Source organism: Schistocerca americana, chromosome 3, assembly GCF_021461395.2.
Source record: "Schistocerca americana isolate TAMUIC-IGC-003095 chromosome 3, iqSchAmer2.1, whole genome shotgun sequence".
Lineage (NCBI taxonomy): Eukaryota > Metazoa > Arthropoda > Insecta > Orthoptera > Acrididae > Schistocerca > Schistocerca americana.
Window position 1 is genome coordinate 877,133,322 of NC_060121.1, and position 22,188 is coordinate 877,155,509.

A 22,188-nucleotide genomic window follows, 5' to 3' on the forward strand; every position below is an offset into this window, starting at 1 on the left:
GACACATGTGACAGCTAGCTGTTAATGTCATTAAATGTATTGGCAATGAGAAAGAAAGGAAGGAAAAAAAATGAGGATCGCAACTGAATATTCCGTTGACAATGAGGACATTAGAGATTGAGCAAAAGCTCACACTGGGGAAAGCTGGAGAAGGAAGCTGGATGCGCCCTTTCACAGGAGCAATCCTGACAGTCATCTTCAGTGGTTTAGGGAAATTGTGTGAAACCCAAATCTGTATATTTAGCTGGTTAACTGAAACACTGTCCTCTCGAAACTGAACCCAGCCCCTTACCTCCCTCGTTCTTGACAAGGAGGAGCAAGTAAGCTGGCAGTGCGCATATTATGGTAGGAGGGATATAATGCTTAGGGGAGTGGGGTTTGAGTATCCAGCACAAGGAAGAAGATGGAAAATACACAAAATAAATATCTGGTTGATTATATGTATGAATGTGTTATTACCCAGCCATTTCTGGAGAATTATCGACAATACAAGTAATTACCAATTTTGTGAAAACTTCACAGCTTTAGTGGCACAGAACTAGACTTCAAGACGATCAAGAAAACTCTGCAAAAATTGTTATGTCTATGGGATGTGGTTTTAAAAAAAAAAAAAGGCCATTATACTTTGTGAATGACACAACATAAGTTTTAAGTGGCAAACTGTGCTGAATTTCTATGACAATATGGAGCCTCAAAATTAAAGTGGCCAGGGAGCACTGTCAAACAAAGTACCAGCCAACAATTAATTGTTGCACTATGCAAGGCAATGTCATATAGATGTGTGACAGTGCTACACTTGTAAGAATACTGTAATGCTCTTGTCACAGCAGATACACTGTCCATGGGTGGTAAGGCTGTATGGGAGGGATTTTTTGATATGAAAGGATGGCAGCTGTTGAAATGCAGGTACTGTTGGTGGTTGATGGGTTTAATGTGGACACAGGTGCAGATGGAGCCATCAGAGAGGAGGTCATCAACATCTAGGAAGGTGCATGCTGGTTTGAACAGGACCAGGTGAAGTGGATGGGAAGAAGGTGTTGAGGTGGTGAAGGAGTGGAGATAGAGTGTCTTGGCCTTGAGTCCAGATCATCAATGAACCTGAACCAGACTAAGGGATTTGGCATTTTGGGAGGCTAGGATGGTCTCTTTTATATGACTTGCAAACAGGTTCAGATAAGAAGGTACTGTGTGGGTGCCCATGGCTGTGCCACAGATTTATTTGTATGCCTTCCCTTCAAGAGAGTAATAATTGTGGATTAGGATAAAATTAGTAAAACTTGGTATGATGTGCCAACATTCAAGGTATGTGATGAATAGTAAGAACATGCTGCAACACATACAACAACTCTGAATATAACAAGGAATTGGTAATTATCAATAATATAATTTATTGTGTATAAATATATTCTGATGTAACAAACATTAAAACTGAAATTTAAATAAAAATAGGACATAATGGGAAAATATCAGTTTAATATTTCGGCTAAAACGTTTTACATTTATTACCGTAACTATAGATACATTCATTACAGCTACACATGATGTGTAATTCTTCGCTCCCAGCTCATCCTATATTACAGTCTATTGGCTATGAATGGCATCAGTCACCAACATATGAAGAAATCAAGGTGTGTCTCACTGTAGTCCATTAGAATCTTAAATGTGGTTTGTACTTGATCATGTACCTGCAATATATAATAAGGACATTAGAGATTCAGATAACTGCAACAAGATATAAACATTTTGCATACTTACAAACTAAACAGAATACATGTACAAGGTCTATTTGGAAACTAAACTCTGTTAGGCTATAAGTAAATACTGGAGTAGTTAAGAATCTACACCATTCATATAAAGGGATTAACCATTATGTTTTTACAAGCTGACAAATTACTTATGCATACAATTCTGTTGCCCCAGTGTTTTGGAACACAATGAGGACAAAACCTGTCAATTTCAAACAATTGGTAACAATCTGCAGAATGTTGTCAGAGAGTTGATATGCCATGAAATGCTAGTTCTCACAAATTTTTTCATCAATTTTCTGCAGCAGTTTGTGCTGACTACTGAGAGACAGGCGAGTCTGTCATAATCATGAACATTTGTCCTTCTGCTCTTAAACAAATGATGTCATTGATACACAACACTCATTTATTACATTAACTCCACTTGCAGCACAAAACAGTTTTTAAGATTTTTGCACCCAAAAACCATTATTTCAGAACCAATTTCACATTTATGGTGTTTTTAAAGAATGGAAACAAATGGAAATGTGGCACAAGGCACAGACAAGAATGATGACAAGACAGGAAGGCACAATTTTAAAATCTTAAGTAATTTACACAAGTAGGTAAGATTTGTTACAGTTATTTGTTACAGCAATTGTTGATGTCTGTTTATGATGGTTTAACACAGGTAATGCTCTAATTTTTCTCATTGGGCTCTCCTTTAAAGCTTTCATCTCTCCTCCCTGAATTTAAATTTCTCTTTGGTTTCCTTTACCTGTTGTTCAGTGTACAGACTGAGTTACAATCCTGTCTCAAATGATGCCTCCCTCTCATGTCATTAAACTCTTAAAACTTCTATCTGCTTTCTGTATATGTTGTAGATAATCCATTTGCTCCCTGTATTTCATCCCTCATGCAAATATCAAGCCCTTTAATCTCTGAAAGTGGTCACTGCAAAACAATCCATCAGGCATCTTGGCCTCATCTGCATGGCAGTCAGGTCAGGGCAAATGCCCATTGCTGCACCTCATTGCTGCACCTCTAGGTGCAGTGTAATTTCACTCTTGACTAGTGACTTCCAGTGTTGGCAGTGGAACTGCTCTTTGGGCACAAATGTGTTAGCAAAACCACAGAAAACTAACCATGATTGCTGAAAGGGTATCTGAACACAAGCCAAGTACCTTGAGCAGTTCCCCATATTGCTTGGCTCATTCTGCAAAAGATACATTGCTGTTCTCTAACAAGGATCCCAAACCACTGACAACTGTTTGCCACCATTATATAGCATGAGCCCATCAAAGAAAACATGAAATCTCAGAAGAGGCCTGTGATCAATCTGTTTCAGCAGTTGGGGTTGGGAGTTTCACAGGGTACAACAGGCAGATGTTAGGCCTTCCTTCTAGGTCTTGTACTCACTAAACCAGTCAGTCAGTGCTTGAGTTACAAAGATACTAGACTTTTAACTACATGTCTTCTTTATGGGATTGTCTCATGCAAGCTGGAATTATCAAAGTCTTACTTTCATCAAATCAAAATAAGTTTCTGTATATATTTACATTAATTTTCTTATATAATTTTCTATTCTAATTTAAACTACCATATACTGCTTTTTTGTTACATGAATGCACCTAATGATGATGATAGAAAGATTGTCCAATCTGGGCTTTACATGCACATAAAAGTGCTAATATGGGCACGAGAGACTTGATTAGAAACGGCATATATTTACAAACATATGAACTGGGCTTCCAACTGAAAGCCAATATGGTGTCTTGTGACTGTACTTAAGAGAGTGGGTCATGTGAAGTCAGTGGCGTTCTTCCATCTCACTAGCCTCTGTTCAAACACAAGTTCAGAATGTCAGACCCGCTCTATATTGTTCTGAACGTTTAGAAAGACTCATGAACATACTTTGACCATGCTATGATGTCAGAAAGTTGGTACACTCCACATTTGAATGCACGGCTGTGTGTTCATAGCTTTAGTGACATCAGGCAGAAATCTGATCAAATTGTGAAGTAGAAGAGGTAAAGAGAAATCTCTAACTGACACAAAGGGGAAGCTAGTTGTTATACCTACAACTAGTGTGTATAGTGCTTATTAGTCAATTTTAATGAATGAACTACGTGCAAACCTTTGAATTCATAGAATTACGAAATACGGGCAGAGCATTGGACAAGTGGATAAGATATAAGGTAATCTACATTAGTTTTATATACAAAATAGCACACAAAGCTATAAATCTTTAAAAAGTCAAAACAACATTAAAACATAAAATGTAAAAAGTCTGTGGATGTCCAGTGTATGCCGACGGGTTTATTGGAGAGACTTCTAGTCACTTAGCTCAGGTGTGATCTAACTCCTTGTTATCACTTTCAGTTGCTGCTGCCTCAAGATTGCAGTGCAGATGGGTCACAAGTTCTGAAACTCTTCTCGTACCTAGTAATTCTACAGGTGGCGATTCATTTCATTAACTATAGTTAGCTTTTTACCGTCTAGTCTTCTGTCACTATACATAACTTTTTAATCTGATAAATTCCATCATGTAACTGTGCTGGCTCTTTGCCCTCTAATGGCTTGACGGTTGCCTCTCTTCGAGGTTGCACTGACATAGCATGTACATACAAGGCTTGGGATGTGTTACCTGGTGTAACAGTCTTTATTCTACATCAACTCTTAGTTATCTATATTCTGTGCATTGTGTACATTTATGACAGTTTTCTTTTCTGTCTTTTTTCGATCTTTAGATAACTGTTTAGCAGCCAAAATTGGACATCAGAATGGTATCTTATGATTGAGATAAACAAAATGTATACTGAATATTTAGACTGTGTGCTTGATTACCTGACAAAAATATGCTTTATAAATGTTTAAATTGAAACAAGGCATTCAACACAATTAAATGACCAATATATCTGCACAATAGACTACTCATTCATAAATTTTATGAAAACTTATGACTCTCATTCAACAGTCCTTGTCTCTAAATGAATGATGGACCTGTAATTTCCAATTAAACTTAGAAATTGTGGTAAAATTTGTGTGGATGATAACATCAGCAGTTTTTGTTTTTTTAATGGAATAAAAGCTCACTCTTTCAAAAATAAAACTAGACAAGACAGGGAGAGGCTCTGTCCCCTCTTGTCTTTAATGTAACCTTGGAGAGAGTTATGAGTAAACTCAAAACTAGCACATGCTGGGACCTTCAAAAGAAAATTAAGATTTCATCATAAGCTGATGATACAGTGCCAATTGGAAAAAAAGTGAAAGAGAGATTAGACAGTTATTTGTGGAGCTCACAGAAGCAACATCCAAACTTGTCCTAAAAGTAAATGATCAGAAAATTAAATACATGACAGTTCAGAGACAAAGAGATGAACAAGACAATCAGTCACATCTAATAATTACCAAACATCAATTTGAAGGCCCTGAACAGTTCAAATTTCTGGTGTTAGGTCTAATGCAACAGGATGGGCATAAACATCTGGCAGGAAGCAGTACGATGTAGAAGTATTTGTAGGCAACATGTGAGACTGGCTCATGAGCTTCGAGTCCCTTAGAAGCCAAGAACAAAGGGGTCGGGGCAAGAGGGAGGGGAGGGGGGGGAGGAGGAGGAGGAGGAGGAGGAGGAGGAGGACCATATATCAGCACACTGTAATAAGACTTTTCTGACACCTTCTTTCTTAAGACTAGTTTATGCCTTTTGCATAAATTACCACTTACTACTGCTTCGATACATGTCATTACAAATGTGGTTCTCAAATGCTTATAGCTAATATTACACATAGGTTTTACAACTGCAGATACTTTCAGTTCTTTTGCACATGAAACACTCATGTAGCAATTATTATTAAGCTATGCACTTTACAGACACTTCAGTACACTGGATGGACAAACTTACTTATCGAGCTTCTCCCAGAAGACCATCAGTGCTGCTCGGTCCAGATGCCTCTTCGTACGTGACAGCTCTATCACATGCACCGCCCACTTGCCGACATTTGTATCCAGCTTCATTTCATCATACTTGATGTGGAAAGCACAGACTGGGGATAAAAAGCATGTGTTAAAATCACTGAAGCTATTTTAAGTGCCCAGTGTCAGGCATCTATACCATCCCACAAACCATTTCTGCTTTGTCCATAGTACATAGCATAATATTAACTGTACACCCATTAATAACAGAAATGCTGGTGGAGTTTAGTTGTATACATGTTCGATGGATCATAGCTGTGATCTTCCACTACAATGTGAAATGAGTTGGTTACTTCATGGTTACAACACATTATCCCAGGAAAAAAATACCATTCACATGACTGTCTTTTCCATTACCCTTTAAGTTATCTCCAGTTTATTTACATATGATGAAACAATGGAACCTCCAGCTTGGAATATCAATATTATTATGAAAAGGGTAGATTGCTACTCATTGTCAAGATGACTCCATTGAGTTCCAGACAGGCACAATGAAAGGACTGTTACACAGTATAGCTTTCATCCAAAGCTTTCTGCAGCAAAGACAGCACACATTCACACAATCTAGCACACCTCAAGCACACAACTGCTACCACCAGTAGCTAGGACAATGTTTAAACCCCCCGCACACAAACAAAATATTATTGCAGCACATTAAGATATTCTCTGCAGTACAAGGAGGTGTGAGTTTAGTTTGTGTTCAAAGTTAATTTTATTATTACTTGCGAATAAGACCATTTGGACTACACATCGTACTTAAGAGGTGGGCACCTGCCTTCCTTTGTTTCCCTATTTCTTTCATTCTCTTCCTGTGGCCTTTCTTCCTCTCATCAAAGTACATTGCTTCAGTCTTTTTTAGTTTTCCCCTTTGTTGACCTTCCGTTTGTGAATTTTTGACTGGAAGATTTCATGGTTTTTGACAACTTCTGTTGTAATTCCTATCAATTTCAGATAAGTTCTGATCTTGTCAATCCATTTCATCATATACATTTCAACTTTAGGCCTGTTGTCAATGAATTTGACTACTACTTCTATAAGTCTGTCTGGGTTCAATCTTTTCATTGTCTTTAGAATATCAATCAGAATTTTCTAGTGTCACTGTGACTATTTGTGTATTAATGTAGAAGCAAAGTTCTGGCATAATTTAAAAAATTAAGGAGTAATGGAGACTAAGCTAAGCAATGGACAGTGTAAGTCGTTTCTCTGCCTAGTATTATACTAACAAATGTATGTTTATTTTTTAAATTATGCAGCTGACTTGACAACAACAAACTTACAAGGGAATACATGTACTGTGAGGCTGTGTCACCATCACCATGGCAAAATGTTTGTAAGGTGATGTCAACAAGAGATTTTAGAATGGGCAGCATGACATTCTTCCATTCGCAAACTATCTTCTTCCTAAATGAAATTTCGTTCCAGAAAATCACACCATGAGATCGTAGCAAATTGAAACAGGAAACATAGCTCAACTTCCTTACATTTTCATCCTCAAAATCTGCTATTACACACAATGCAAAAGTTGCAAAGCTTACACATATTTAAGAATAGCTATAATTTATGATTTTTGAGCTAAAAAATTTTGAATGTTCCATTTCATTTATTGATTCCCCCCTCAAGCATCACTTCTAACAATATGGTCAGACCCTGAGCAGAACAAAAGCGCACACACTGTGTTAATATTTATATTCAGTGACAATGTCCATTGTCAGCAAAGAGAGCTGTTTCAGTTTAATGGTTCTATGATGGCAGGTCATTTACAAACGACAAGAAAAAGTGCACTCAATACATATATATGTGTTATGCATGTAGTGATTATTTCTCACTATTGAAGAAGGTGTTTCACTGTGTAGCCTCCTGGGTTTCTTAATGTGACACTGTACACACTTTTCGTTGGATAGAATGAAAACCAATTCCCAGTAAAATGTCTGATACCACAATAATTGAGCTTCTCTAGTAGAATGCTATAACCTGCACAATCAAATGATTTTGACAAGCAAAGGAAACTACCAATTAACAAGCATTTGAAAAAGTTAAGAGATTTCTGCCTGTTAAATGTCAGGTTAGCTTTGTAATAGACATGGAGAAGCTGAATTTAGTCTTCAGATTTGAGAAAGCAAGTCCACTAGATGACACTGCTAAAACATTTTCAATACCAAATAGGCTAAGACTTATTTAAGCTAGGTGTGAAATGAAAAGATATTTTGTTGCTGAAACAGTGCCCCTCATAATATGGAGAAAATGGAATTCAAACACCTCTTTTGGACCATCCATAATGACTGTGTACAGAAGACACTGAATACATTTCAATAATCAACTTCTGTTTATTATTTAATTTTCCTCACAGCCATGCGACTGGATATTAATAGGAAGCAGTCCCATTAGCTTATATACTGCACCATTAGAGTGAAAATAGACACTGTGAACAATTACTTGCTTATGAACTGAAAGTGTTGTTACCATATGTGGACGTGCTCAATGACAGAAATGAGTAATTCTGTAATGAAGACCAATACCAAAACCTGAATGGTTGTTGGGTTACACTGATAGCAGATCATACCACTGTGTTTTAGCTTCTCAACTTCACCAATGTTGTTGAACACACACTGCTGTTCAAATTTTTGCACCACAGGACTATTAACCTCAGGGACATATACAGGTCTGTGCCAAAACCAAAATTATAAATGGAATTTCAGTACAGAACTGTTATGAAATAAATTCAATCCAATAACATGTACCCTGCGTAGAAACTCAGCCACATCAATCTACTATGACAAAACTCCCAAGTTTTTTTTTCTCCTCCATGTAGGACAACTACTTTCTATAATGAAAAATGACCAATTTATAATCCTTACTGAAAATTTACTGAAGATTGGGAATGGAAACCATATTTTCTATTTTTCACTATAGGCTACTTGAGCATGCCTACATGTATGACTCAACTACTTCTCCTTAAGCATTAGTTACTTCTGATTAGTCAATCAAAGTTTGAGCCAGGTTTGGAGGCATGCTCCTATAGTCCAATAGTTAAGGCTACTGCTGGCAAAAAAGTACAAAATCTGATTCCTCCGGTTCCCGATAACTAAATTTTCATTGTTGTCAATTAGATCTTTCCAGGTATGTAATTGCGATGTCATGTTGTTTTATAGACTGATGTTTGAGACACTGCTGTAAGTGACTTTCACCAGGATGGTGTATTGAACACTGGACCAGTGATGCACTGAGATCTTTACATACTGTGTTCCCATCCTGCTCCTAAAGTCAGTTTGTCAAGAATTTCATTGAACTCTATTTTGATTTGATGGCAGGAGTGATGGAGTGGGGACTGTCATCCTTTACTGACAGTTTTTATTTTACCAGGTGGTTATAATTAAACTGTCCATATTAAACATGTTATAACATGAAAACTAATTACTGTATGAGTACCAAACTTGGTAGCATTAATGTCCAAAGTATATGGTGCATGATTTCTATGCGTCACAGTGCCACTGTCCAATTGCTACTGTGGCCACCATATGCCGTGATCAGTCATCGTGATTCATAGTCTCACACGTATGGACAGTCACATGTACACTTGCTGACGTGTCAACATGAGCTTGGACAAAAGGAGCGGTGCATTATTGGTGAAGCGCTGTTATCAAAACAACTGTAATGCTGCATCTGCAATTCAAAAATATCACCGGCTGAAAGGATTACAGAAGTGTCCTCTTTCTCCACCTGCTGTGGCATGGCTACATCATCATTGGCAAATTCTGTTTTGAACAGGTTGGCACTCAAGGACCAAAAACGTGCAGGAAGACTGGCCAGTGTTACTGTGATATGCTTCGCAAGCATGTCATACCCGCTCTATAGGAGGGAGACACGTTGAACTCAACAGATTTCATGCTAAATGGGGTCCCAATGCACACCGTTCATTAAGTTCACCTGCTTCTCCAAAACACATTTGGAAACAAACGAATTATCAGCTGAACGTTTCCAAATGCTTGGCTCGTATGATCACCTGATCTTACTCCCTGTAATTTCTGGCTGTGGTGCTAGCTGAAGGACAGGGTTTACCAGGGGAACATTCACACATACTGATCTGAAGCGTAGCATATCGAGATGTATCCAGCACACCTACAGACATGCTTTGTTCCGGTGTGCAGAACGCAATCCTGTCCTTTCAGACTCTTCCGGACACTGATGGGCACCATATTAAGGCCCTTTTGTAGCAGTAATGGTACCGGTATGTAATGGTATGATGTACTGTAGCAGCAAATTAAAAGTGTTTCAGTAGAATTGATTCTGCATTATTTCTCTTCCCCATGTCCTTGACATTAATGCTACCGAGTTTGGTACTCATGTGGTAATTAGTTTCCATGAAACTTCCTGGCAGATTAAAACTGTATCAGGACCGAGAATTGAACTCGGGACGTTTGCCTTCTGCGGGCAAGTGCTCTATCGCTGAGCTACCCCAAGCACGACTTGCAACCCCTCCTCACATATTCAATTCTGCCAGTACCTTGTCTCCTACCTTCCAAACTTCACAGAAGCTCTTCTGCAAACCTTGTAGAACTAGCACTCCTGGAAGAAGGGATATTGCGGAGACATGGCTTAGACACAGCCTGGTGAATGTTTCCAGAATGAGTTTTTCACTGTGCAGCGGAGTGTGTGCTGAAATGAGTCTTCCTGGCAGATTAAAACTGTGTGCCGGACAGAGACTCGAACTTGGGACCTTTCATATCAGTGCACACTCCGCTGCAGTGCGAAAATCTCATTCTGAATTAGTTTCTATGTTATAATATGTTAAATAGGGAAGTTTAATTATAACTACCCGTTACATATTGCCAATGGCTGTAAAATGGAACAGTGACATAGAATTTTGCTGTTGCAGTTCCCGGTGACAGCCTCAAATTCAATTAAGCTATACTGTAACCGCTCTATACATTGTGCTGACTGGTGGCAATTTGTGGCATTATAAGGTTTTGGTTACAATGGTGGTGTCACCTGTAGGCAGCGTTGGGGAGATGTGAACTCGGTGGTGAGCCGAGAACGAGATAGTCTGGCAAGCACTTCTAATCTGGGCTGTAAGTAGTCGAGCTGGTAACTGGAAAGGTATGTTGCACTCGGCCTGTAAAAAGGTCTGGTCACTCGTTCATTGGACTAAGCTGAATTGCAGTTGGCATTTCCAGTTACTATTGACAGGTGTTGAAATGAGAAACCAAAAGCAGTGGATTCAATGGCAGCTAAACATCCTGGTGGGGAGTTATATTTCTATGTAGCCTACAGCAGTACCAGGAACTGTGAAATTAATGGTATTGTCTTCTAAATTTAAAGTGTTGGCCACCCTAAGCTATACTTCAGTGCTGTTCGCCTGCTTAGTAACTGCAGTAATGGTGTTCGAGATGTATGACTAATCCGATCATTATTTTAAATGATTCCGATACTGTGCCCACAGGTGACACCATTGTTTAATCCTCGTGCAGTTTGTGTAATTAGTATCCAGTGGCAGTTGTATCTTGCATACGTTGTTATAAGGATAAGTGAAATTAATTGCAATTATCCAAGACTAGTCTATCATTTATTTATGTAAGTGAGCTAAGGCTCAGTGAGTTTATGGCCAATTACTATTAAAGTGCTTGCATAATACGGTTGGCTGGTGAGCACTAACACAGATTTCTTTTCAGATTACTTGAGCTCTGGTATAGTGTACACTGTTGTGTAGCTGTGCCAGTTGTAAAGTGAACCTTGTGGCCTACGATGAGTTCCAGTCAGTAATATCACATGGCACTTTAACAGTTGGCCAGATGTATGCTATGTTGGCGGAATACACAATCTGGTTGCTGGAATTTATTTCTAAATCAACTACATATTGTAACTGTCAAATTTAACTGGTGGATCTTGGTATTCTAGCACCGTCAATTCAGCTAGTAGTTGAAGTTAAGAGTCATTTACTAGATAGTGGTGCACTGTGTTTGCTTTAACTGTAAATCATTGGACTGTAATTTCTTTTAATTTAAATTAAAGCTACTATTTCATATTGCAGTTCATTCTTAATCACTCGTGTATTTGGATTACAGTAAAGCATTTAGCTGATATGTAGCCACATTTAAATTCCATATAAACTATTGGCTGTTGAAGTAAATCTTTTATAATGTTTCTGTTTTCATAACACAGAAAAACTTTATCTTGGTTTTAGTTCTTTTTTAAAACCATATCTTAATGAGTTTTACAATTGGTAGATCAAGCTTGACTTGGAATGTGAGCAAAAGAATTTTCCTTATTTTAGTTTATTTGTTGTTACTAATACAGGTATCAAATTGTCATTCTGCACATTATTCACCCAGACCTCGCTCCACAGTCCCATGTGGTACAACATACCACAAAGTACTTAACAGCAAAGACTAGATACATAAGTGGTTAAAAATGATAATCTAACTATATATAAAAAAACAACATGCAAGTTTCACCAGGCAAACAAAATTACATCAAAAATAGTAAAAATTTAAATGTCTCTGTAAACTTTTGACAGGAATTTAAAAAAAGAACAACCTTATCTAACTAATTAAAATTTGGCCCCAGCAGTGACATGATTATGTAAGTTATTTGTTGAAATGTTTACTGTAAGCACAAATCAAATATGACAGAATTTATATTTCTCTTCTATTTTTCCCATAAATACAAAATGAAACGGTAAAAGTGCAATGTGCAAGCTGCACTGGACATTAAAGAATGTGCCTGCATTGAAATATTACTGATAAAACACAATTACAAATGTATTTTACAAGTACAAAAATACAGTTTCATCACGACAACCACCTTTCCAATCACTATATCCATACATAGGGGCTAGTTGAATCTGGGTGAGGATGCAGCTTTGTGCAAGTCAACTGCACAAAATACTTTGTTATATCTGTTGAGATCAAAATTTTTTAATATCACCACTAGCCCAAAAAATTTATATCCAAATATAAATGGTTGTTGTTGTTGTTGTGGTCTTCAGTCCTGAGACTGGTTTGATGCAGCTCTCCATGCTACTCTATCCTGTGCAAGCTTTTTCATCTCTCAGTACCTACTGCAACCTACATCCTTCTGAATCTGTTTAGTGTATTCATCTCTTGGTCTCCCTCTACGATTTTTACCCTCCACGCTGCCCTCCAATACTAAATTGGTGACCCCTTGATGCCTCAGAACATGTCCTACCAACCGATCCCTTCTTCTGGTCAAGTTGTGCCACAAACTTCTCTTCTCCCCAATCCTATTCAATACTTCCTCATTAGTTATGTGATCTACCCATCTAATCTTCAGCATTCTTCTGTAGCACCACATTTCGAAAGCTTCTATTCTCTTCTTGTCCAAACTATTTATCGTCCATGTTTCACTTCCATACATGGCTACACTCCATACGAATACTTTCAGAAATGACTTCCTGACACTTAAATCAATACTGGATGTTAACAAATTTCTCTTCTTCAGAAACGCTTTCCTTGCCATTGCCAGCCTACATTTTATATCCCCTCTAATTCGACCATCATCATCAGTTATTTTCTCCCCAAAAAGCAAAACTCCTTTACTACTTTAAGTGCCTCATTTCCTAATCTAATTCCCTCAGCATCACCCGACTTAATTCAACTACATTCCATTATCCTCGTTTTGCTTTTGTTGATGTTCATCTTATATCCTCCTTTCAAGACACTGTCCATTCCATTCAACTGCTCTTCCAAGTCCTTGCTGTCTCTGACAGAATTACAATGTCATCGGCGAACCTCAAAGTTTTTATTTCTTCTCCATGAATTTTCATACCTACTCTGAATTTTTATTTTGTTTCCTTTACTGCTTGCTCAATATACAGATTGAACATCGGGGAGAGGCTACAACCCTGTCTTACTCCCTTCCCAACCACTGCCTCCCTTTCATGTCCCTCGACTCAAATGGAACAATGAAATATTATGAAGAGGGTAGACTGCTACTCACCATATAGTGGATTGTTGAGTCGCAGACATGCACAACAAAAAGACTGCTAAACAAGTAAGCTTTTGGCTCAAAGGCCTTCCTCTGAATTATACCGCTGGCTGGATGGCTGGCTGGGTGTGGTGTCTAATTCAGAAGGCCTTAGGGCTGAAAGCTTACTTGTTTAGCAGTCTTTTTGTTGTGCTTATCTGCTACTCAACATCTCCACTATATGGCGAGTAGCAGTCTACCCTTTTCATAGTATTATCATTATTCCATCCAGGATTTTCCACTGTTCAAGTATAGGAAAACTGTGACAATCAGTTACTTGCAGCTGGATGTGGTGACAATGATTCTTTGCGAGTATTTACTTGCTTATTGAAATTGGCGTGTACACCGTATGAGACAGGAGACATGCCACAGACATTCACAAGAACTACCAGTCAGCTAAACACTTCATGCATCCAAAATACTGGTCATAATAATGTACAGAAGGTTAGAAATGAAAATTGTGGAACTAATAGTTGAGAGTCAATTTGGTCTTAGTACATGCAAAGGATGCTCTGATACTACTCTTACTAATGGAAGCAAAGCTTGGAGAAAAAAAACTGACACACTTTAATTGGATTTGTCAATGTAGGAAGAGGTAAGGAGGGGAAGGGAAGTACATGTCAAAACAGGATATAAATGGGAAATGAAAGAAGAGAAGAAAGCCGAAGGAAACTGAGTGTGAAGGAGACAACAGATGAAGATAGGAGGGAACAGAATAGAAACTATGAAATAAAAGTGCTGCTCGAAGTGATTTCATTTAAGTAATGCAAGGAGTGAAGGGGATCACCCACTGTATAATTTAGGCACACACACACACACACACACACACACACACACACACACTCCTAAGCAACTATACCCTCCAAGTGCTGCAGACTATATACTATTTTATTTTGCTGTACTTGCAATCTTGTAAATGGAAAAGCAAAAATACACTGGTTCACCTTTTGAAAAAATTTCAACGGGGTTACCACCCCAGGGCCAGCCCTTGAACTGCCACGAAGGCCCCATAACGAAAACTGCCACTACGCGATCCCAGTCAGCATTGGTGAGCTTTTGCGGGTTGTCGATGACACGGTATGGTACAGTTGTAGCACCTTCCTTGCGACGCTGGAGGAGGACTTCGTTGTCACGTTTGGCACCCTGAAGTTTCTTCTCCTCTGTGCTCAAGTACCTGTAGCAATAACAATGAGAAATGTGTATAGATACTAACATTTCCATACTTCACATCCAACAGGCAATAGGCATAATGACATGCATGTATTGTATAACACGACATACTGTATTTACCCAAGTATACGACTCCCCCCCCCCCTTTTTAAGAGACTCCTCGAGAAAAAAATTATTTTTTTAACATATTCTTACCAATCAAAATTATAAACTTTTAGTGATGTGTAAGGTGTCTGCCTAAAAAGTTAACATTACTCCTAAACATAACCCATCTCAATTCAAAAATAATAGCAAAGTGCATAGCTACGACACTATTCTAAGTTAATTCTGAGTCTGGCACAGGAATGTAGTACTAAAAACACTAGTACACAGGGCGTGCAGCATCTCAGACGCAGAGAACCTGCCCCAGGAATTGGAACACCTCAAAACCGTGTTCCCAGAAAACGGGTACTGGAAATGGCAGATTAGACGCGCTCTCCGTCCCACCATCGCAGCACAACTTGTGGAGACGGATGAAGTCACGGAAAAAGAGGTAGCCACTGCCTTTATTCCGTACAATGGAGCACTATCGGGGAAAATTGTCTGTATATTAGAGAAACACCGTTTAAAACCCTCTTCTGCCTGCCCAATAAAACAAGGGCATTACTGGGAAGTGTGAAAGATGACCTCGGTTTGGGGAAGGCTGGCATATACCAAATTCCCCGTGAGTGTGGGAAGACTTATATCGCACAAACAGTACGCACCATCGAAGATCGTTGCCGAGAACATCAAAGGCACACTCAACTGATATACCCAAATACGTCGGCAGTAGCAGGGCACTGTTTGTCCTAGAAACATGAGATGGATTATGAGCGTACCAAGATCCTGGCTCAGACCTCTAAATATTGGGACAGCGTTATAAGGGAGGCTATCAAAATTCGCACCAGGGAAGATCTTATCAACCGAGATTGCGGCTCCAATCTCAGCAAGGCTTGGGACCTGGCATTGAATGTAATTAAGAAGACTCTCAGCAAGAAGTACGAACTGGCGACCAGGGCGGACGTAGCAAGCCATCGATGCTACGACAGATTCCGACGCCCACGTCTTCGTGACTGCCGGCGCACAGGCGCGGACGGCAAAGAGAGCGGCGCGCAGGGGGAGGGGATTTAAATCTGCCGCGTGCCCTCAGGAGCTCAGTTCGTCAGCGCACCTGATGACAGCGGCATGTCTGATCGCTGAAATATTGTGCCCATTGGCCACTATGAACTGGCAGTATACCCGTGGACTGTTCGAGCATTAGAAAGGCCTCTTTTCTTTTGTCCAGCAGGCAGTGACAAAATAGACGTTATAAGATCGAGAAACCACACCAGCCTTGGGTACTATTTGTATTAACAGCTTTTTCAGTATTAGATGACATTTAGATTTTTCATGTAGCAAAACGCTTGACGAACTTTGATGAGGTAATAGATTCTTTTGCAGAAAGGAAAGCACACCATGTAAAGCTGTAGCAAGATTATATATAAAGATGATGTGACTTACCAAACGAAAGCGCTGGCAGGTTGATAGACACACAAACAAACACAAACATACACACAAAATTCAAGCTTTCGCAACCAACAGTTGCTTCATCAGGAAAGAGGGAAGGAGAGGGAAAGACGAAAGGATGTCGGTTTTAAAGGAGAGGGTAAGGAGTCATTCCAATCCCGGGAGCCGAAAGACTTACCTTAGGGGGAAAAAAGGACAGGTATAACTCCCACACACACACACACACACACACACACACACACACACACACACACACATATCCATCCACACATAGACAGACACAGGCAGACATTTGTAAAGGCAAAGAGTTTGGGCAGAGATGTCAGTCGACGCGGTAGTACAGAGGCAAAGATGTTGTTGAATGACAGGTCAGGTATGAGCGGCAGCAACTTGAAATTAGCGGAGGTTGAGGCCTGGTAGGTAATGAGAAGAGAGGATATACTGAAGGGCAAGTTCCCATCTCCGGAGTTCTGACAGGTTGGTGTTAGTGGGAAGTATCCAGACAACCTGGACGGTGTAACACTGTGCCAAGATGTGCTGGCCGTGCACCAAGGCTTGTTTAGCCACAGGGTGATCCTCATTACCAACAAACACTGTCTGCCTGTGTCCATTCATGCGAATGGACAGTTTGTTGCTGGTCATTCCCACATAGAATGCGTCACAGTGTAGGCAGGTCAGTTGGTAGATCGCGTGGGTGCTTTCACACGTGGCTCTGCCTTTGATCGTGTACACCTTCCGGGTTACAGGACTGGAGTAGGTGGTGGTGGGAGGGTGCATGGGACAGGTTTTACACCGGGGGCGGTTACAAGGTTAGGAGCCAGAGGGTAGGGAAGGTGGTTTGGGGATTTCATAGGGATGAACTAAGAGGTTACGAAGGTTAGGTGGACGGTGGAAAGACACTCTTGGTGGAGTGGGGAGGATTTCATGAAGGATGGATCTCATTTCAGGGCAGGATTTGAGGAAGTCGTATCCCTGCTGGAGAGCCACATTCAGAGTCTGATCCAGTCCCGGAAAGTATCCTGTCACAAGTGGGGCACTTTTGTGGTTCTTCTGTGGAGGTTCTGGGTTTGAGGGGATGAGGAAGTGGCTCTGGTTATTTGCTTCTGTACCAGGTCGGGAGGGTAGTTGCGGGATGCGAAAGCTGTTTTCAGGTTGTTGGTGTAATGGTTCAGGGCTTCCGGACTGGAGCAGATTTGTTTGCCATGAAGACCCAGGCTGTAGGGAAGGGACTGTTTGATGTGGAATGGGTGGCAGCTGTCATAATGGAGGTACTGTTGTTTGTTGGTGGGTTTGATGTGGACAGACGTGTGAAGCTGGTCATTGGATAGGTGGAGGTCAACGTCAAGGAAAGTGGCATGGGATTTGGAGTACGACCAGGTGAATCTGATGGAACCAAAGGAGTTGAGGTTGGAAAGGAAATTCTGGAGTTCTTCTTCACTGTGGGTCCTGATCATGAAGATGTCATCAATAAATCTGTACCAAACTTTGGATTGGCAGGCTTGGGTAACCAAGAAGGCTTCCTCTAAGCGACCCATAAATAGGTTGGCGTACGAGGGGGCCATCCTGGTACCCATGGCTGTTCCCTTTAGTTGTTGGTATGTCTGGCCTTCGAAAGTGAAGAAATTGTGGGTCAGGATGAAGCTGGCTAAGGTAATGAGGAAAGAGGTTTTAGGTAGGGTGGCAGGTGATCAGCGTGAAAGGAAGTGCGCCATAGCAGCGAGGCCCTGGACGTGCGGAATATTTGTGTGTAGGGAAGTGGCATCAATGGTTACAAGGATGGCTTCTGGGGGTAACAGATTTGGTAAGGATTCCAGGCGTTCGAGAAAGTTGTTGGTGTCTTTGATGAAGGATGGGAGACTGCATGTAAGGGGTCGAAGGTACTGATCTACGTAGGCAGAGATACGTTCTGTGGGGGCTTGGTAATCAGCTACAATGGGGCGGCCGGGATGATTGGGTTTGTGAATTTTAGGAAGAAGGTAGAAGATAGGGGAGCGGGGTGTCGGTGGGGTCAGGAGGTTGATGGAGTCAGGTGAAAGGTTTTGTAGGGGGCATAAGGTTCTGAGGATTCCTTGAAGCTCCGCCTGGACATCAGGAATGGGATTACCTTGGCAAACTTTGTAAGTAGTGTTGTCTGAAAGCTGACGCAGTCCCTCAGCCACATACTCCCGACGATCAAGTACCACGGTCGTGGATCCCTTGTCCGCCGGAAGAATGACGATGGACCGGTCAGCCTTCAGATCACGGATATCCTGGGCTTCAGCAGTGGTGATGCTGGGAGTAGGATTAAGGTTTTTTAAGAAGGATTGAGAGGCAAGGCTGGAAGTCAGAAATTCCTGGAAGGTTTGGAGAGGGTGATTTTGAGGAAGAGGAGGTGGGTCCCGCTGTGACGGAGGACGGAACTGTTCCAGGCAGCGTTCAATTTGGATAGTGTCTTGGGGAGTTGGATCATTAGGAGTAGGATTAGGATCATTTTTCTTCGTGGCAAAGTGATATTTCCAGCAGAGAGTATGAGTGTAGGACAGTAAATCTTTGATGAAAGCTGTTTGGTTGAATCTGGGAGTGAGGCTGAAGGTGAGGCCTTTGGATAGGACAGAGGTTTCGGATTGGGAGAGAGGTTTGGAGGAAAGGTTAACTACTGAATTTTAGATATATTTTTCCTACGTGGAATGTTTCCCTCTATTATAACCATATCATTAATTTGAACTCAACTATTACGTTTGTTATTGTCGCTGTTGCATTTCGAAATCTTTCCTGTCGTCTTATTTTCTCTTTATTTTCTCTTTCTGTTTTTACCAGTAGTCTCACTTTGTATGCACCTTCCCCTTTTTACCGTAATACAATTTTATCCCGCCTATATATACTCAATAATACGTAACCCACTTCCAAACCATAACCAAAAAAATTTTTATTTTCCGCTTTCAACACTACCGCTGCTATAAAATCCACCGTTTCTAGTTCAATAACAGCTGCTTTCACGTATTAAACAACCATTTCGGCTAGTTCTAATAACTTTCACTTTATTTCCACTTCCGTTTTTCGCACATCACTGATCATTTTTAGCCGCTCCCCATAGGTTTTAACATCATTACTTCTTCGTCAGACAATTGTTAGCCCCATTTTCGTAATCTTTCACCATAACACCACTCCTTTTAATACATTTACACGTTTTTTCGAAATTTTCCCAAATTTCTCCGTCCTTTAACGTGTTTCAGCGGCAACACAACCACCTAACCTTCATGCACATTGCTGTCTACCAACCCAAGTTCACCACAGGATCAACTTAACCAACACTTTTTCGCCTTTTTTCATACCAGATCTCCAGTTACTTTCTAGTTCACCCTTATCTCTCCCCATATATTTTTATCTTTCATTTTCATTTCAACCTCATGTTACACTTTCCACCTTCTAATACCATGTCACCCTCACAACACCCCCACAACGACCCCATTAAGTTTTATTTACATTCCCTCCGCAAACATGCCTTCACCCTAGCCAGATTACGCTCGCATATTTTATTTTCTCAGGCTTGTCTGACATTTGGCATAACCTCCAAAGGCCTCACACTTAAAGTTCCCATCTCTGGCTGCAACCCTTCTTTCCATCAGTCCCTAAACCAGTTCCAAACTGAACAATCCATTGCCCTTACCCACCTAATCCTTCACGTACACATCGACTCAGCCAATGAACACACCCGTCAACTCCTATCCTTAATAAAAGTCCTCAATCTTTCCTCTCCCACATCCACACCGGCTATTCAGAGCATCCTCCTACAGGCCAACCGCAAATTAGAACAGCATGCCACCCTTCACCTCAAAAAACTATCCAATCTCCTGGTTTCCCACCTGCGGAAAGACAACTCACTCACCCTTCACAACCTTTCCAGCAAACCTCAACCACCTGTCATTGCACACAAACCCAGTCTCTCCCATCTACTCAGTCTCCCACTTCCAGCTCCACTCCCTCCAAAACCTCAAAATTCCAATCAACACAATCTGGCATCACAACACCCTAATTCAGTAGTTAACCTTTCCTCCAAACCTCTCTCCCAATCCGAAACCTCTGTCCTATCCAAAGGCCTCACCTTCAGCCCCACTCCCAGATTCAACCAAACAGCCCTCGTCAAAGATTTACTGTCCTACACTCGTACTCTGTGCTGGAAGTATCACTTTGCAACGAAGAAAAATGATCCTAATCCTACCCCTAATGATCCAACTCCCCAAGACACTATCCAAATTGAACCCTGCCTGGAACAGTTCCGTCCTCCGTCACAGCGGGACCCACCTCCTCTTCCTCAAAATCACCCTCTCCAAACCTTCCAGGAATTTCTGACTTCCAGCCTTGCCTCTCAATCCTTCTTAAAAAACCTTAATCCTACTCCCAACATCACCACTGCTGAAGCCCAGGATATCCGTGATCTGAAGGCTGACCGGTCCATCGTCATTCTTCCGGCGGACAAGGGTTCCACGACCGTGGTACTTGATCGTCGGGAGTATGTGGCTGAGGGACTGCGTCAGCTTTCAGACAACACTACTTACAAAGTTTGCCAAGGTAATCCCATTCCTGATGTCCAGGCGGAGCTTCAAGGAATCCTCAGAACCTTATGCCCCCTACAAAACCTTTCACCTGACTCCATCAACCTCCTGACCCCACCGACACCCCGCACCCCTACCTTCTTCCTAAAATTCACAAACCCAATCATCCCGGCCGCCCCATTGTAGCTGGTTACCAAGCCCCCACAGAACGTATCTCTGCCTACGTAGATCAACACCTTCAACCCATTACGTGCAGTCTCCCATCCTTCATCAAAGACACCAACCGCTTTCTCGAACGTCTGGAATCCTTACCCAATCCGTTACCCCCAGAAACCATCCTTGTAACCATTGTTGCCACTTCCTTATACACAAATATCCCGCACGTCCAGGGCCTCGCTGCGATGGAGCACTTCCTTTCACGCCGATCACCTGCCACCCTACCTAAAACCTCTTTCCTCATTACCTTAGCCAGCTTCATCCTGACCCACAACTTCTTCACTTTTGAAGGCCAGACATACCAACAATTAAAGGGAACAGCCATGGGTAGCAGGATGGCCCCTTTGTACGCCCACCTATTCATGGGTCGCTTAGAGGAAGCCTTCTTGGTTACCCAGGCCTGCCAACCCAAAGTTTGGTACAGATTTATTGATGACATCTTCATGATCTGGACTCACAGTGAAGAAGAACTCCAGAATTTCCTCTCCAACCTCAACTCCTTTGGTTCCATCAGATTCACCTGGTCGTACTCCAAATCCCATGCAACTTTCCTTGATGTTGACCTCCACCTGTCCAATGGCCAGCTTCACACGTCCGTCCACATCAAACCCACCAACAAGCAACAGTACCTCCATTACGACAGCTGCCACCCATTCCACATCAAACGGTCCCCTCCCTACAGCCTAGGTCTTCGTGGCAAACGAATCTGCTCCAGTCCGGAATCCCTGAAGCATTACACCAACAACCTGACAACAGCTTTCGCATCCCGCAACTACCCTCCTGACCTGGTACAGAAGCAAATAACCAGAGCCACTTCCTCATCCTCTCAAACCCAGAACCTCCCACAGAAGAACCACAAAAGTGCCCCACTTGTGACAGGATACTTTCCGGGACTGGATCAGATTCTGAATGTGGCTCTCCAGCAGGGATACGACTTCCTCAAATCCTGCCCTGAAATGAGATCCATCCTTCATGAAATCCTCCCCACTTCACCAAGAGTGTCTTTCCGCCGTCCACCTAACCTTCGTAACCTCTTAGTTCATCCCTATGAAATCCCCAAACCACCT

General features: G+C 41.2%; 1 protein-coding gene across 1 annotated transcript in view; it reads right to left on the reverse strand.

The window, feature by feature from the left end:
• Positions 1-1,364: 1,364 nt before the first annotated feature.
• The window catches only part of LOC124607190 (parafibromin), a 76,612-nt gene continuing 55,788 nt past the window's right edge, over positions 1,365-22,188 (reverse strand). Inside the window, exons 8-10 of the mRNA XM_047139411.1 lie at positions 14,624-14,853; positions 5,629-5,770; positions 1,365-1,685 (exon numbers count right to left, since the gene is read on the reverse strand). Coding sequence (XP_046995367.1) covers positions 1,649-1,685; positions 5,629-5,770; positions 14,624-14,853 — 409 coding nt within the window. The 3' untranslated portion in view covers positions 1,365-1,648. The remainder of the gene's footprint in view (positions 1,686-5,628; positions 5,771-14,623; positions 14,854-22,188) is intronic.